This window comes from Rhizopus delemar, genomic scaffold (assembly GCF_000149305.1).
Source record: "Rhizopus delemar RA 99-880 supercont3.4 genomic scaffold, whole genome shotgun sequence".
Taxonomy (NCBI): domain Eukaryota; kingdom Fungi; phylum Mucoromycota; class Mucoromycetes; order Mucorales; family Rhizopodaceae; genus Rhizopus; species Rhizopus delemar.
This window is the reverse complement of record NW_027137830.1, coordinates 3,034,551-3,053,129: the sequence shown is the minus strand read 5'-3', so window position 1 is coordinate 3,053,129 and position 18,579 is coordinate 3,034,551. Positions and strand designations below refer to the sequence as shown.

The 18,579-nt window shown below is 35.6% G+C and overlaps 4 protein-coding genes across 4 annotated transcripts; 2 read left to right on the top strand and 2 right to left on the bottom strand.

Moving 5' to 3' along the window:
* Window positions 1–3,197: 3,197 nt before the first annotated feature.
* On the top strand, window positions 3,198–5,369 carry RO3G_06628 (uncharacterized protein; the record flags this gene model as incomplete). The annotated part of the gene is made up of 8 exons (XM_067661218.1): window positions 3,198–3,200; window positions 3,269–3,471; window positions 3,521–3,691; window positions 3,744–3,792; window positions 3,846–3,971; window positions 4,113–4,817; window positions 4,869–5,184; window positions 5,245–5,369. The coding sequence occupies 8 exons, from the start codon at window positions 3,198–3,200 to the stop codon at window positions 5,367–5,369; spliced, it is 1,698 nt and encodes a 565-aa protein (XP_067517319.1).
* A 387-nt stretch (window positions 5,370–5,756) lies between these two features.
* On the top strand, window positions 5,757–6,940 carry RO3G_06627 (uncharacterized protein; the record flags this gene model as incomplete). Its single annotated transcript, XM_067661217.1, has 3 exons — window positions 5,757–5,909; window positions 6,105–6,760; window positions 6,847–6,940. 3 exons carry the CDS (start codon window positions 5,757–5,759, stop codon window positions 6,938–6,940), a joined length of 903 nt encoding a protein of 300 aa, XP_067517318.1.
* A 2,225-nt stretch (window positions 6,941–9,165) lies between these two features.
* On the bottom strand, window positions 9,166–14,367 carry RO3G_06626 (uncharacterized protein; the record flags this gene model as incomplete). The annotated part of the gene is made up of 1 exon (XM_067661216.1): window positions 9,166–14,367. The coding sequence occupies one exon, from the start codon at window positions 14,365–14,367 to the stop codon at window positions 9,166–9,168; it is 5,202 nt and encodes a 1,733-aa protein (XP_067517317.1).
* A 2,986-nt stretch (window positions 14,368–17,353) lies between these two features.
* Window positions 17,354–17,981, bottom strand: RO3G_06625 (uncharacterized protein; the record flags this gene model as incomplete). The annotated part of the gene is made up of 5 exons (XM_067661215.1): window positions 17,354–17,386; window positions 17,454–17,535; window positions 17,584–17,762; window positions 17,812–17,903; window positions 17,960–17,981. The coding sequence occupies 5 exons, from the start codon at window positions 17,979–17,981 to the stop codon at window positions 17,354–17,356; spliced, it is 408 nt and encodes a 135-aa protein (XP_067517316.1).
* Between the last annotated feature and the right edge of the window lie 598 nt (window positions 17,982–18,579).

Genomic DNA, 18,579 nt, shown 5'->3' with positions numbered 1-18,579 from the left:
GGATCACTTGAGGTAAACACGTTTTATTAGAACGCATAGTAAAACTATTAATTTGTTACACGATAATTAAAAAACAGAGAAAGAAATAAAATAGAATCTGTTCCATTTAAGGCAAGCATAATTTACATGAATATGTTTATTCAATGAGTTGATAAATTTCAAACAAATGCATAAAATAAGGAGAGGGTATCAAACAAGGAGTTTATAAATGGAATGAGACGAGTCGATTCATGGATTCTGTTGTTATTTGTGATTTACTGCTATCGTTATTTTTTGTTATGCCAAAGAAACTCTCAAAAGACCATTTATAAGTATTTTCATGAGTAGGTTGTGTTGATGATGTTTGCTTGCTATTTTTCACTATTAACTTTTGTCTGTTGTGATTTTCTCGTAGGTAGATTGGTTCCAAGTCTGTTTGAAAAAATGCCATTTTAAAGATATAAAGTAGAATAAAGTGAGCTGTTTTGATACTTTGCTATTTTTATAGTTTAATTTAAATGACTCACGTGACTGTTCGTGGCTTATGAAAAATGGTTGGTTGAGCAATGCATCATGCCTCCGTTACGCGCCATGAAACGGAATGCGGGGAATAATAAAAAATTGGATGTTGTTGTTAATGTTATGTGAATTTAACATTTGATTTAATGACATCATTTGTCCTTGTATATTTTAAGACTTTTATAAAATAAAAATGATGCTTTGTTTTATTATTGCGTTAAAGAAATCCCAAAACTTAAAAACTTTGTTGATCATCGGAATACTTTCTTTTTTTTTTTTTACTTGTTATGGACTTCTGGAACAGTATTATTGGTCTTCAAAATAAACTGTTTAATGTCCGCTTTTTACTTCAGACCAAATTGATCGCATGAAGCAAACTCTGCAAATTTAGTGGGGAAGATAGAATATTGTTTTTTGAAAGCTTCTTATCAGCATCGGGAATATAAGTAGACATACTGATAGGTTATTTCCTGTTATCATTTGCTCAAATAAATCAGATAATCGTATAACATTTAGACTTATTTTACTTTATGCCTTTCAACATTTTGCATATTAAAAATAAACCCTATACAAGTTGGCAGTTTGTAATGTATCTTAACTTGCTATTAAAACTAAGGACATATTCTACTTTTAACAAAATATGTTTTCATTTTAATTTTGCACATCTGAAAAAAAAAAAAAAAAAAAAAAAGATCCTAGAACTAGTAACAATTTGGAGAGATCATAATCACTCGTTCAGTTATCGTTGGAATCTGTCCAAGTGTATGGTGCAAAGTGGCTGAAACAGCTTTGCTCGATTAGAGTATAAATCAGTGATCAATTGATTCACTGCTTCCCAAATCAAAGCACTAGAATATTTCTAGGACGAAAGTTTACAATGAATATGTGGTTCGCCCAAAAGAGCCTTAAGCAAACACATGCATCGCCTGTCACATTTGCAAACAATGAAAGAGCGAATAAGTATATGCCAAGCTAAAATTTCCTTTCGATTTTTTAAGCTACTCATAAATGTTCTCCTGACAAAACTCATGCCACACATATAACATGATAAACACCAATAATGGCGTAAATTATACAAATCCTCACTTAAAAATACCACCTTCAGTCAAAAAGCTCAATCTCAAGAGTTTAAAATACATCAGGAAGCAATTCCTGCAGCAGGATCTAAATTCCAAAAACAGAATAAAAATTCAACCCTGTTTTCTTGCTGTCGACCAATGGCCACACTTAAACCAACAATTTGGTTGCTAATGACAGGAACAGAACATAACTGGTACATAAGATATCGCCTGTAATGACTTCCTGGTGGAAAACCTAAGCCTTGACTCCTCCATCTGACCCAAGTGTTCATAAAAAAGCATGCGATCCCACTTCTCAGCATGTATAACCCGACCACATATGCCTAGCGCTATTAAAGCTCTTTTGTCATCTCTTTAAATATTTTACCAACCAAGGCTCCTTATTCAAATCGTTCAATTGTTCCGTGAATTCTTCTCTATCAAACCATATGTTCCATCCTGTTTGAACTGGATTACCTTCAGTATCATGTAAATACTTGTATCAGACCTTCACATATTCAGCTTCTTGCAAATCAGTTCTTAGAGCATTAGGTATATCATCATTTTCCACGTATTATTCGATTGTCATTTTTTACCGTTGATCTCAAAGGGGGGCTTTTTTTTATTTTCTATTGCATTTCATTATAATTAATCTGGTCCGGATGAACAGATGTAACAAGTATCTTGCGCTCAATAAGATCCAATGAATAAATAGAGTGCAAAATAAAAATAGTCGAAGCGAAAAATTAAGCAGGAAATTCTATATAAAAAAAGGACTAATGTTCATTTCTTCTTTTTTTTTTTTTCATTATTTTTGTTGTTTGTTCAACAGCAGTTCTAACAGTAGAATGGGCCATTGAACCCTTTTTTTTTTTTGGAGAACTTGCAAGAACGAGTCGTTCATGCTAAATTTTCTAAAATAAGCAGTTTTTTTCTGGACAATAGTAAGCCGTATGATTTAATGATGCAAAACACTTGTTCCCTATATGATCGGCAAAACTTGTACATCTAACTGACATTTTAATAAAGCATTATGTGTACTTTAGCATAAGGAAAAGATACATTTTAAAGAAGAATCAAATGCATAAACTGATTTTACTAAGCGCATACTATCTCTCACTTTCATTTTAAAAATACATTCTGCTTATCAATGGTTAGGGTTATAAGAAGTAGAATTCGTTAATTAACACAGTTAATTTAATTCAAATGATCAGCATGATTATATGAATAGCTTCTGTTCAAATTTACCATTAATATCTCTTAAAAGAAACTTATTAATCCTTATCCTTCTTAACGCTTCGAATTATGCTTTCATTTGCAGTAACTATAGCAAAGTACGTGTTGTACTTGCGGAGATAATGAATAAATTGTTAAAAAGGGTCTTTATACTCCAAAAATCAAATTAGAGATTTCTTTAAACCATCCTAGTATCAAAAGCATTGTTATTTGAATGTAAATAAGCAAGCTTTTTGCTGTAAAAATGATGTTTGTAATTAAATTTCCTTTTCTGACAAAAACGCGCGTAATCTACGTCATCGCCACTGTTAGACAATTAATTACAGCCTATTATTTATTTATTTATTACCTTGTCGCATAAACGTACTATTGACGCTTTTTTCTAAAGAATAAAAATAAAACAAAATGGTAAAAAAAAAAACAAGCAAGTAAAAGAGTGATTAAAGCAGAATTCTGAATTAATTCTTTCCTAAAAGTTACTTCGTATTCGTTCCAAAGAAGGCATGCACAGAGTCCAAGTGGACAATGGCGAAACATTTTGGACGCTTGCTCAAAAAATATCAGAGCTATTAAAGATTGAAGATCCTTCAACTATTGCAATGGGAAGAGATCCTAATCCTGCTACTGCTGCCTCGCTTTCTCAGTTAGCTGACAAAACAATAGAATCTGCTAATCTCAAGTAAACGCACAAACAAACAAACAAACTTATTATTAACATATTAACCTAGACATGGCGATATTGTTTACGTTTCTTATATCGAAAATAATAAATCAACTGAAGAGCTCAATAATAATGATTCAACAGTGGTTGTTCCTCGGGATACTATCAAACAAGACGCAGTCGATGATTTTTTGGAAAAACAGAGAGGTCTTATTGACCGTAAAAAGGATCCAAAATTGTAATAACCATCTCTTTCATAATGCAAAACTGATTAATCTTTTTGTTTATAGTTGTCGACATGGAGATAAAGCCATGTGTGATTATTGTATGCCCTTAGAGGTAATGTGTAATGTGATTAAACATTTATGATTATTAACATACTACATTAATAGCCATTCGACCCCCGTTATCTCGAGGAAAATAAGATTAAGCACATGTCGTTTCACGCTTATTTACGTCAACTGAACGCAGCACAACAAACAAAGAATATACCTGTATTAGAAGAACCAGATTATAAGGTAAAAGTACCCTGTTCAGGCGGACATGCACCATGGCCAGAAGGAATTTGCACAAAATGTCAACCAAGTGCAATTACTTTACAACAACAGGTGAGTTGAGCGAGTGAATTCTGTGTAAAAATATTCATTGATATCATGTAGGCCTATCGTATGGTAGATCATGTTGAGTTCTCTTCAGCTTCCATTATTGATTCATTCTTAAATTATTGGCGTGCATCTGGGTCTCAACGCTTTGGATATTTATATGGTCGATATGAACCTTATCTGGAGGTTCCTTTAGGTGTGAAAGCAGTTGTAGAAGCAATTTATGAACCTCCACAACAAGATCATTCAGATGGTATACAACTCACTTTACCTTGGGAGGAAGAGAACAGGGTGAACGAGGTAGCAGAGGCATGTGGATTAGTCAGAGTGGGCATGATTTACTCGGATTTGCTGGACGATGGATCAGGCAGTGGCAAAGTGATCGCCAAACGTCACGTCAATTCATACTTTTTATCATCTGTTGAATGCGCTTTTGCTGCTGAAATGCAGAGACGACACCCTAATGCATCTAAACAATCCATTTCTGGCAAATTCAGTTCTAAGTTTGTAACATGTGTCATTTCTGGTGATACAGAGGGCAATATTGATGTCAATGCCTATCAAGTGTCCGATACTTTAGTCGCCCTTCAAGAAGCAAACTTTACCGAGCCAAGCAGAAATCCTTCTTTGATGCGAGTCAAGGATAGCATTCCACATGAACGCTATGTGCCCGAAGTATTTTACAAGTTTAAGAATGAATACAATGTGGTTGTTAAACAATCAGCCAAACCAACTTTTCCAGTCGAATATCTTTTGATTAATGTAAAACATGTTTCATTGTTTACGAAGCATTGATGGCTAATATTTCAATAGGTTACACATGGTTTCCCTCATAATCCATCACCTTTATTTAATTCAACGTCCAGTTTCCCAGTGGAAAATAGAGAAGGATTAAGTCATCAAAGTATGAGTGAATTAGCAAAGGTGATAAACTCTGCAGATAATGAAGAGGCATTGAAGAATGCCTTGGCAGATTTTCACTTATTATGCTTTATTCAATCTACTGACATAATGAGCCCTGAAGAATTCAGAGAGTTATGTCAAATAGTCACTCAATTCAATAGCGACATAAAGAGATTGAATGAATTAAATGGCTGGAAGACACTTGAATTGTTATTGAAAGAGACAGGTGAGCCCATAGACAAAGAAAACGTGTATGATTCACTAAACTTTATTTTTTTTTTATTAGGTACCAAGTCCGCATCCGGAACTAAGAATAATTTGCCTGCAGAAATTTCTTGTAGACATTGTACTTTTATGAACCCATCAAGCAATGAAAGCTGTGAAATGTGTGGATTGCCTTTGTCAGGATAATAAAATGGGAGCAAACGATTTCCAAATAAAGCACTTTCCTATTTTGTTTTGTTGTTGCACAAGATCGATTATGTTATTATTATTTCGTTAAAGGGAGAACTAGTAAAACGTATTAAAAAAAAAAAGAGGAGAAAAGAGCGACAATGAAAGTAGATACATGCAATTATTTAATAATGAAAACCTGAGAGAAAAGTGAAAGAAAGAATTGTGCTTTAGAATAATACACCCAAAATAAACCTCAGACCATTTTGTATTACTTTATTTTTTCCTTTTTATATAAACCTACCCTCTCATTTTCCCTATTTCTTTCTTTTCTTTCTTTTTTCTTTTTTTTTTCTATTTGTAATGAACAATAGCAGTAGAAGGAGAAGATCTATTTCAACCAATATGCCACATATTTCTAAATCAGATAGTACATCAACTTTATGGAATAATAGCAGCAGTAAACTTCTATCAAGATTTAAACCTCAATCAAATACAAATAATAATCGTGATAATATTACTGTTACTCCTTCTATTTCACTCACTTTACCACTTGCTGTACAACCACAAAAAATAAAAAGAAGGCCTATTGATTCAGTGCCTAATGATAATTTGCTTGGAGAGCCCAATACAAAAAAGGTTAGCTTATAAAAATGTTTATTTTTTTACAGACAAGAATAAGATACTTAATCCGCTCTCTTTCTTATAAAATTAATGAAGAAAGGGCTTGGAAAATTATTATTTCGAACAAAGCGCAGCAAATCGATCGATATTGATAGTAATAAAAAGAGTGAAGAAAGGCTCAGGAAGGATATTATTGTGAACGACACGATCTATAAACCTATCTATCAGCCTTACCATGCACCTTCTTCGAATGAAAATAGAGAATCTACAGGCTCATGTTCTATCTACAGTACTTTTGGTAGAGACTCTTTAGAGGAAATTGACTCTCAAAAAGAAATAAAGAAGGATAACACTATACAAGTAACATCAGAAGAAGAAGATAATGAAACCGTAACAACCACAGATGAAGAAGGAGAAGACCAAACGTTTGTTGACGCAACAGGATCATTCCAAGAAGAGATCAAAAAAGAAAAGACATCTGCAAGGTTATCAAAACGTCTAAGTGGAGGACATTTTGGAAGTGCTGGTGGATTGATGCTCAGTATCATGGTCAGTGAGGATCAAAGTAGTAATCCGCCACCAGAGGATATTGCAGAATCAATGATCAATTGGAAAAGACAGAGCGGACAGATAATCAACAAATTAATTATAGAAGAGGATGATAACGATGTGGAGTTGTTTGTTGGTAAAGAAGAAGATGAGGCAAGAGAGTGTGCTAAAAAACTGTGGCATGAAGACGAAACATTTGTACAGCGGGAAAAAATTGCTGAATGGCTGGGTCAAAGGTAAATGCATACATGATTCGATCTATTCGTGTTTATGTGTCACGTAACACATGAATATTAAACAACTAACCTTTCTATTTTCGTAGTAAATCCTTGAATGCAAGCGCGTTGAATGAATACATGTCTTATTTTGATTTTAAAACAATGAGAATTGATAACTCATTCAGGTACAAGATTTAGGCTTATATTTAATGTAATAGGAAAATATTTAATCTTTTTTCTTTTTAGAAAAGTGTGTTCAAAACTTTATTTTCGTGCTGAAGCCCAACAAATTGATAGAATATTAGAAGCCTTTGCACAACGGTATTGGGAGTGTAATCCAAAAACTGTGTTTAGAAATGCAGGTAATTCTTTTTTTTTCTTCACTTCAACACACTTTGAGGAAACTTTCTTTTAAAACACAATCATTTAGATACCGTGTATGCTATTGTGTACTCTCTCCTACTGCTAAATACGGATCTTCATGTGGCACAAGGAAATTATACTAGAATGACACGGCAAACTTTCATAAGAAACACAATGTCCACCATTAAAGACCAACCTGCGAATAAAAAAGAAAGCTTTACTCCAGCTTGGGAAACACATATAGAATCTTATCTAAAGGTATATTCATAAGCAGTCGTACATAAAAAGTATTTTTTATTCATAATTGCCGCTCGATTCATAGGACTTGTATATCTCGGTTAAGCACAATCAAATCCTACATCCCCTATCTCAACAACAAGTAGGCAATGATCTTTTAAATCCTTTGAATGAAATGACAAGCGCTACTAGAAGATTGAGCATCATGGGAACTAAGAGAATGAATGATTTCAAACGAAATATTAATACTATTATGAATAAAAGCCCTGCTCGGGAAAGCGTATTCTTTCAGGATGACCCTACTGTAAGTATTCTATAAGAGAGAAAAGAAAAACATATAATGTACTTAACCCATTTGACGCGAATAGCCTCGTAAAAGCACAAGCTCAGCAAATAAGACACGTTCACCCTATGCTACTCTAAGATCACCAAGAAGAGAATCATTTTCATCTGCTCACTCAACCACATCATCTAATCAGTATTTACCATCAAACTCCAAAAGTACTGCGGATGTTAGACCACTGACACCCCCAGGCACTTCACATCACTTTGATGATTCATTACTAGATAGGCCACCTTATTACAAAGAAGGTGTCGTGATGCGCAAACATCTATTAGAAAGTGCTAATCATAAGGCAAAACATCGTGAATGGCGTGAATGCCTACTGGTTGTGGGGCACGGCCAGTTAAAGATGCATGGGATCCATTCGGATTCCAATAACGATTTATTGACATCCCCATCAATCTTGATGCGGGCAGGGGGTGCGAGTTTTGCTAATCTATCAGATACACTGACTCGGCAAAGTCAAAGCTCTTATAGCGTCGTTCCAAAGTCTTCGGTATCAACTTCATCGTCAAGCGGCTCTGTAGATAATAGATGGGCTGTAATATTAACTTTTTACTCAATTTAATTACATTTAACAAAAAAAATATGTAGGTCTTCACACAGCCATTAGGTTCTATCCGCTTAAATCATTCTCTTTCTAATCCACTTCCACCTCCTGGTTACAACCGTCAGAGACCGTTTGTTTTTGCTATCCAAGAACCCAATGGTGGTGTATTTTTATTTCAAACAAAATCACAAGAACAAACTTTAGAGTGGGTAACCACATGTAATTATTGGGCCGCAAGGGAAAGTAAAGAACCACTTCAGGGTGGCATCGGCAACATAGAATATGGTTGGGGCAGTTGCTTGGATCTGGAATCCGATAAAGGTACTCACAATCCTGATACAGTGCATATATCTACCTGGGTACCACCAGCACCTACCATGGTATCTAGCAGTTTGAATGAGATATCGCAGTATGATGCTTTACGCAAATATCTTGATTCACTAAATGAAGAAATAAATCAACACGGTGATATTAAATACAAAATGCTGACCAAAGTAAGACAGATATTCTCTCTTTTTATTTTAAATTAACTTTTTTTTTTCTAGTTTCCTCCTAAAAGTCAAAATCATTCTAAAGTACTTTCTAATTGGGAAGCAAAATCAAAGTACATGCTACATGAGATTATAAAGTATCAAAATTACTGCGATGTGCTAGAGAAGAGTATTTCTGAGAAACAAGAAATATCATTGAATGAATTTAAAGAGTTATAAACCAAGTAGTAGCATCTTCATAAAAAAAAGAGTCAAGGGCATATAAATATAAAACCATTCATTGTATTGCTTTAGCTTTATTAATATCTAATTAAACAACTCTAGTTATACATTTGTACACAATTTCATCATAGTTTTTTTTTTTAATTTTTTTTATTTAATTCATAAAAATATACAATAAAGAAAATGAAATATATACAAGCATATAAGGATACATAATTTATATGTTGATGCGTCTAGGCGTGAAGAATTTGGCATCATTATTTTTAGCTCTTGTCATCTTTACTTCCACTTGATTGCCTTTATCATCTACAGTCACCAAAAACTTGTTACCAGCTTTAATACCGTGTCCATAAGTTGGAATTGGTGTCATGCCGCGATAAAAGGGGGTTGAACGAGATTCTTTCATTAAGGCAGGTCCATTAGGAGATCCACCACCGCGAATAGCAATGATATCCTTGTCCTCACCATAGTAACTGCGACGATTGGGAGTATTTCTTCCAGCAGCGACATTCAAAAAACCTTCTTGTACACCAGCACGTGGTGATGAAGGAGGTGGCAAAGAGGTACGGTGAATAACCTTGTTGGGTGCTACGATATTAGCACTTTCAAGCAATGCATGATCTCTTAAGAATTGTGACAACTCAACCCAACCACCACCCACACGTACCATCACCATACGACTTCTCAAGATACGACAGTAAGCCAACTTAGGATTCACTTCACCAAACCAGTATTTGCCCACTTCACCAGGTACCATCTTGATCTTAATTTTGTAAGGCGAATCGTTGACAATATCACCCACAGCCACATCCAAGTCATTCTTGGGATCGGCTACATAAGCCTCGGGTGTAACGACATTCTTGCGAACCCTTTGTTGCTGAGCAGCTATCTGCCTTGCTGCGACTCTTCTTGCTGTAGGTGAGATATTACCGTTATTTGGTTTATCAGCAGGCTTTCTGTTGTAACCAGTCATGTAACGAGGTGTTGTGAGCGTTGGCTTTGGTTCGGGCGCTAACACAGGGGCCGAACGACGCTTGTTCAATGTACCTTTTCCTGCAGCTCTTCGACCACGCTCCAATAGCATACCCTCAGTTGCCTTGATGTAGTCAAAATCATTGTCTGTCAAGGGTCCAATGAGTGCTGATAGCTCTTGTTTTCTATCTGCTGTTTCGGATTGCAATTGAGCCCATTTACTTGAAAACTGTCTGATACAGTCTGCCACACGACGATCTTCCATCAAATTCTCAGCGACTTGCTTCAATTCGTCCATGAGTTCCATGATTTTGGGTTCATAATACCTGTATCTGGTATCAAGGTCAATCAAGAGAGCTTGAAGATCTGTACGTAAATAGCTTCCATCAGGGTTAGTTCTTGCATGATCAGGAGAAGCACGGGAGACAACCTCGCCCAAGGCAAGCAGCAGCACTTCAACTTCTTCCATCACCGTCAAAAAGTCTTGCATCTTTTCAGCTTCCGCCATGGCACGACGCTTGGTTTTCAAGAGGTCCATCAGACCGCGTGCAGCACTTGTGATTTCTTTACGCTGATCGTTAAACATGTCTTCAGACTGACCACTAGCTGCAGCTTGAAGCATCACATCCAGTTGTTTTATAGCTGGCATGAGCTGAGATTCTACGTCACGATCCAAGATGGCTAATTCAGCCTTGGCAGAGGCAAGTCGATGCTCGTTGGGAACATCAGAAAGTGAACAGGTGAGCACCATCTGCAGATCGTCTTGATCCCCTTCCTTGTTCTTGCAAATCCTGACTGCGTTCACACGATTCTTCAAATCACCTACTTGCACCAAAATAGCCTTCACCTTACGAGCAGCTTCTACACCACGTTTGGAGTGATCGACTGAGCTCTTTGCACGTGCATGCTGGTCCTTGAGGTCAGCCCAGGCTTTCAAGATCTTGGCTTCACGTTGCTCAATACCATCTTTGACTTGATCGCGATCAAGACTGATCGCACACACGTCCACGAGGTCACCATTCGCATTCTTCCAGATTCGTTGAGGCATGGCTTCAAAGGCCTGAATGGTAGGCCCCATTTGATTCATTTTTTGCTCCAAATGATCCAAATCATACAACAAGTCCTGTTCATCAGCCACACATACGTCAGTGGGCAGTTGAGAGATAGCATTTGAGCAGTGATCGATCCAGGTCTGCAAATCTTGTGCTGCTTTGGCATGTGTTTGGATCTTTTGGATAAACATAGCCTGTCGCTTTTCACTTGCGATCATTTCCTTGAGTTGATTCATACTTTCCTGAATGGAGCAGAGCAAATCATGAGCCGTACGTCTTTCAGCTGAGTTTGGCTCAAATTGCTTGGCTCTTTCAAGCAGAGATTTGACCTGAGCTTGAAGAGGGCCAGCGTACTCGGCCTCCACGCTGCGTGCAGCTTGAAGAATACTTTTGACCAAGGCTTCCAGCGACTTGGCTGAATCAAGTGAATCGAAAAATCGAGTTTGACCAACATCAAGCATGTTACGGTGCACTTTTTCCTTTTGATTCTGAATGTTATTCAACAGTTTATCGGTATCTGTCAAGAATGAACTGAAGGCTAGTGAGGTATGTGCGTTCGATCGCAGTGCGGCCAAGTTGGCTGCGGCTGCTTGCAATTTGCTGACTAGCAGACTGTGTCTATCCTTGGCGCATGAATAGTTGGCAATCTGAAGAGGATCTTGCTTTTCACTATCCTGTGCATCATGAATACTGATGCCAATCTGCTCAAGCAGTTGAGAGGCCTGATCGATTTTGCGTTGGAGAGCGTCCATTTGGACATCGTCTCTTTCTGATTGAGCCAAGCGGCTGATTTCTTCATGAAGTCCGTTAAGGTATTCGCTAGCCACCATGCTTAGTCTTCGCTGACGATCGTACCACTGACCAACCGTGTCTGAAAATTTCTTGAGATTCTCAATGTCTTGCCCAAGTGCCTTCCATTCTTTCTCAACCCCTTCTTGAAGTTGACGTGTTTCGTCTTCAATCTTTGATGGCTCCATGTTTTTGAAATGAGAGCAAAGTTGATTAAACTGAGACTGACGGCTTCTGTGGCTGTTTTGAATAGATTCTAGAGATTGTTGGAGCATTTCATATCGACTTTTGTCTTGTTCTTGCGATTGACCAGTCACGAAACCACATGTCTGCTTAAGAGCTGGTAATGAAAGCCGTGTCTCGCTCATGAATGCATTCAAGGATCGAGCAGTTTCGAAATATGTGTTACCATCCTCTAATTTCTTCCTAAGCGCGTCGAGTTCAAAAGCATGTTCATCAAGAATTTGCTGTAAGCGGTCAAATCTTTCCTGAAGTTGTTGGGAGATCTCAGTTAGTCCATCGGCGTCAATGGAGGCGATCTTTAATTTGGCAGTTGTTTCAAGCAACTGCTGGACACGAGTCAAAAGTTCAACGACTTCATTCACTTTGCCGTTCTTTAGCTTGTTTGTCACTGTCTGACAATCTCTCTCCAATCTCTGCAAATCATCAATTGTGAGTGAAGCGGCATCTTGTTGGATGCTGAGTTTAGCTTTTTTGGTTGTTTGAATACGTTCGTCGGCCCAACTACACAAACGTACTGCATCATCTAGATGCTCTTTAGCACGACGGTGTAACTGAAGTACGTTTCGGAAGGCATCTAAATCATGGTCAAGACCTTCACTTAGCAAGAGTAAATGGTTTCTCTTTTCATTGATGACTCGATTAATCTCTTCATTAGCCACTGCATTCGACTCTTGATCGATGGCCAAAGCGTGAGCAGGGTAAGGTATTCGGCTGGCGGTTGCAGTGACGAGCTGAATGATACGTTCATGCATGACCTGTACACTTGATGTCATATCTCTGTCATTATCTCCTGGATGCGCTTTACTTTCTGCGTCCTTGATGTCTAGTGTAAGGGCCCGAGCATCATCAATCACAAGCTCGGTTTGATACAAAAAGTCCATGACGTTCAAGCGTTGCTCAACAACATTTCTTGCAAAAGCCATCCTTTTCATCAAGTCTTCAAAACGCTGCTCACACATATTCTGCTTTGATTCCAAATGATCTGGCAACTCTACAGACGAGGCATTATCCAAATCTTGAAAGCTGTCTACTGTTTTTGTGAATTGACCTTGATCAAACTCCGAAACTTTTCTCTCCAGTGTCAATAATTGCTGTACGACCGTTTCCTTTTGTTTTTCCTTGGCCATCAATCTCTCTCTCTTGGCTGTGTCGTCCTGCTGCAGATCTTCTTCGTCAGAGGACCACCTTGCACCATTTGACAAAAAGTCTTGCACTTCCTTTTCTGTTTCCTGCAGCCAAGAGATGGACTTTTCGTACTCTTCCTCCCAAATGACACGCCTTGTTAACACTTGAAGATCATCACTCTTTCTTCGCAAGAGATGCATGAGCTTATCAAGAGACATGAGCGTGGTGAGTGTGATTTCGATCGTTGTCGTATCAGCCGGACTGAGATCCTTGTCAGCCCTTCCGGATCCTGTGAGTGTCTTGACATGAGAACGTAATCTGGCCATATCTTCTTTGTCAAAGGCCTCGATTTCCTTCTCTAAAAGAGAGTGGGAAGCGTTCAAGGCTTCTATCTGATCACGAGAAGTATCAATGATACTCAGTGGATCAGGTAATGTGGTACTCTTAATTTGTTCCACCCGAATTTCTATCCACTGACGAATGCGCTCCGCCTCAGCAAACCAGATACGGACCTCATCCACCCAACCTTTGACGAGCTGATTTTTAGATTCGATCGATTGATATTTTTGGTAATAAGCAGGGTCATAGTTATTGGCTGTAATACAGACAAGCTCCATGCCTTCTTCTTGTTGTTGTTGTTGTTGCTTTAATAAATCGCTGAAATTAAATTTTAATGTGTTTACCATATCTGTCGTTTTGTCCATCGTCATTTCTAATTCTTGAATGTCGTGGTGAGAAGTGATGGATTTGACCATCTTGTTTTGTACAAATTCGAGTTCTTGTCTGATTGAGTTGCACATTCGAGCAAACGCAAATCCTCGCCTGAATTGAGCCAAGGTAGAGTCAGACTTTTCAAATTCTTGAGATAATGTAGTATAGAGTTGATGTAGTTGTGATTTTCTTTGTAACACAAACGGATGAGTGTGCCATTGAGAATCCAATTGGTTTAATGAGAGTAATAATAAATGATAGTCTCCATCGGATAATGTTTGGAATTCAGCTTGAAGTGATTTAAAATTACGGTCATAAGTAGAATAGTCTTCTTCGGCTGCTTGAAGTGGATGTAATAAGCGAATGACTTCATCATGGTTTACGCTACTAACGCTTCTCGTAGTTGAAGTGTTATCATCCGTCAAGAATAACTCTACGGATTCAGAACCAACTGAATTAGAGATGGGGGAATAATTGCATGACCTGGTAGGTACAATGAGCATGAGTCTGTGTTGAAGGTTTTGCATTTTTTCTATGACTGAATTCCCTCGACTATCAAAATCATTGAGTTCAGTTGGTATCTCTTCAGTTGAGTCTGATGAATATTTAGTTGTTTTGGTAAGACGTAATTGTTGATATGAATAAGTTGCGGTAGTTGTGGTTGTGGTTGTGTTTGTGTCTTGCTCAGTCAATAATAAAGATTTGAAACGATCAATGTCTTGGTAGCGCTGTATTGTTTGCTGATCATTTGGTATAGTAAATAATGGAATTAATTGTTCAATGTAAAAGGACATCATATTTAATTCATCTGTATTGTCTAGAGTACAAGATATGTTATATGCTTCATATATTAATCGAATAGCTGTATTTAATACAACATCGTCATCATCTAATGTAATATATCGATGCAAGTCGGATAAAATGATTGGGTGATGATAATGTAAACAAGCAAGTAAATAAATACCATTTTTCCATGTATTTTGGTTTGGTGAAGGAATAAATGAATTATAGTCTGATAATACATTGTTTAACCATGATAATAGTACATCTTTAGTATCGTTTACATGTTGTGGTATAAAAGAGTGAATCTAAACAAGAAGTAAGTAAGAGTGTAAATAAATAAATAAATTATTTACATGTTTACTAAAAGTAAGGTTAGTGTTTGATAATAAATGTGATTGAATGAAATATGCTTGATATTGTCTTTGAACAAAGTCAAATAAATTTATAATTTGACTTTTATCGCCATTTAAATAAGCTGTTTCATCAATGGGTATCGTATCAAATGGTATTGGTAACTTTAATTCATTTAATAAAGTTGGTATATGTTCACTTGTAATAACTGAATGAAATAAACTTTGTAAAAATAATATTAAAGTCTGTACACGTCTGAATTCTTCTATTTGATTAATCGTCCAATGTACATTTATCCAACATAATAAACTATGCTCTCGTTGACTTTCCATAATTTATTATTATTTTTCTTCTTTTTATATAGAAAATCGAATAAAAAAAAAAGAAAAGGGGGAGGGAGAAGAAAAGAAAAAAAAAAAAAAAAGAAAAAAAAAAAGAAAAAAAAAAGCAGCAAAAAAAAAAATGGATTTATTAAAAAAGGAGCAAGAAAACGTTTTAGGTCCCTGTTTGGTTGCTCAATGCAAAATTCGGAATAAGTTTATTTTATTTTTTTACAAGTGTACACGATGGGCGGGATTGTAAGTTTTTTTTTATTATTATTCTATTACGAATGAATGAGAAAGAGGCTTTTTATTGTTACTACAAAGAAAAAAAATGAATCTTTTTTTAAAAAAGAATATAATACTGCATAGTGATCTTCATCTATCTTACTTTCTTATATTTCTTATACTTGGCATGCTCTCATCTCTGCGCCGCGTGAAATCTACCGTATACAATGTTTTCACACCAAATATGATTACATTCGACCAATAAACAGTCGATTTTGGTTAACAAAAAATACTTTTTGCCTTCAGAACTTGACTAGAGCTTTTGGACTGAAATATTAGTTAATGAATCTAGTGTCTGACTATGGAGGCTTCTATTTTTTTGGAGAAAAATCTTTCGGAACGCCTAATCCGCCCCCTGATGATCCTCGGATATAACATTTTTGCCATTTTTTTTTTTCTTGTGTGGTTCATAGAGTGAGACTGTCATGTTTCGTCATTATAACAATAGCCTGAAATACCAAGCCCAAAACTTTTCAACTGGAGAAAGCAAACATGTAAAGGTAAACAATAGATTTTGAAGTTGATTGCAGTTCAAAACAGTTTATAATACGAATTGAATTTATCATAAATTCTCATTTCACTTGGTAACTTACCTTAGTCACTTTATTAATTTAATGTTTGTAAGAATATGCGTTTCACCAAAGTAAACACTGAAAGAATTCTCTTGTGGCCGCAGCTAAAGAAAACATTTCTATTATTCCACCCTTTCTAATTCATCATAAATATATTTTTAGGTTATGTGAATAGCCTTCTTTTTTTTTTTAAAAAAAAAAAAGGCATGATAGATGAAAAGAAATTAATCAAACCGTGGATATATTCAATGACTTTTGATTTTATTAGTAAATAAACAGATTAGACTATTTGTTTATTTTTAAATGCTACAACACATTTTACATTTCATGCTTCTTTTGTTTTAACAGTAAACATCAATTACTGACTATTGTCTTTAACAGACGTAGACAGTTGGTAGTATAAAATCCACTGCTCTTTCTTTTTTGGTTATAGGACAAGAAGACTCCGGATAATAATTGTACTTTTCAGATGAACTAAAAACATGATCAGTCAGTTCAATTTGAGAAGACTACTTGATAGAAACAACTTGATGCGGTGTTTTGCATGCACAAAGGAGAAGATTTAAAAATCTAATTGATGATATAAATAATCCTTTTGTAGAATTTGACTTGTTTCATAAAGTACACATGAGCAAAATGAAACATGAAAAACAAAGGACTAGTCAAGAATAAGATGTTGAATATGTTGTGCGTATTGTGAATATTTAATAGCAAAGAGATGATTATTATATTGAACGTAATTTATTAATGAATGCAAATTTAATTAAATTACTAAATCAATATGTCCATCAAAGGTATTTCAGAAATAAACAAATTTAATTAACTGATCTCGGCAGTCCCGTTTCATTTTTTTTTTTTAATAGAATCATTTCTTAAAAAGCAAAAATTCAGTTGGATTTAATATTTATTATAAATCAACATAGAAAATGTGTTCTTGCTGTTCTGTAACAAATAAAAACAGAAAATGATAAACTAAAGTTATAAAACAAGTTATCACTTGGCATATATACACAGTATCTCTCTCTCTCCTTCAATCATAAAACCCTTTATCTTTATATCTATCAGTGATGAGCAAGTTGTATGCCAAGAATAGCAAAAAAAAAGAGAAAGAAAAAGATGAGATTTGGTTATTAAAAATAAAAGAAGATTGATGATTAAAATCGCTCTCTATTTCATTATTATTTAATATAAATACATATTTACACGCGAGTGCGACTTTCTCTAGGAACAACCTACAAATGGCGATAAGGAATCCAGTTTTATTACTCACACAATTCACATTCACTCTTCTTTACTTACTCTAGAAAGGGCTGGATGAGACAAGATGGGCCCAATGATTGGTAAGCGTTTCAAGAATCCAAAGACGACAGGAAAGAAATCACTAAAACCAAGAGTCAGCATAACATTGTTTGTAATAATAACAGTTTACCCAAATAGATTCAAGAAACCAAATATTTCTACTGCGAATCCAATGAATGGATATTTGCTCAACACCAAGAATATACCACCCAAGAAACAAATAGTTCCTTTTATTTTCTCTTTTCGGCTAAAGAATGTAAAAGTGCTTCTAGGTCCAATAATAGCTGTTATACCACCAAGAAACAATACCTAATATATCTGTCAGCCTTAATTTTTATTTTATAGGCTATTTCTTTACATTGCCAATAGCCATTAAACCTGCATCAAATAATAACAAGACGCCCATCATCATGAAAAAAACTCCAAATGCAGTTAATCCTACACCAATCTCTTTTTGAAGAGTAAGTATTCTATTTCACAGGATATCTCTTTTATATTTTCTTTACTTTGACTATCACTTAACCACATCCTTTCTATTTTCTTTTAATGAAGAAGGAGAGAGAGAAAAAAAAAAAAGGATCCAAAAAAAAATAACTGAGTTTCTTTTGTTCTCTGGATTATTTTTTTTTTTTTAAAGCCCATTTTACTGTTAAAAGAACACTGCGATAGGATAAGGTTATTTTGTTGAATACAGACGATTAGAGATGATCTTTAAGGATAGATTGATATGAATGTTCATGAATGAATGAATTAGGATACAGTAATCATGAAAACAATTCAAATAGATCGCTACATCACATCAGGCTTTCGTCACTTTGTTATTTTTACGAGGTATTGCTCCGACACACTTGATTATTTTACTCTATTGTAAATAAAGTAGTCATGCTATAATGAAGGATATGTTCATTAAAAAAAATAATTAGTTTGAGCTATTTTTTTTATTATGCTTGAAGAAAGGAGGGGAGAGAGGTGAGGGTTTCTTTACATCATTTGCGCTCTTTACGCGTCTCTTTCTTCTTGAGTTATTAAAGGATTCTATTGTTTCTTTGATGTGAGATATTTAGAAAATATAGTTGGTGTAAGGGAAAGTAGAATGTTAATCGTATTTTTTCATTTTTATGCAGCA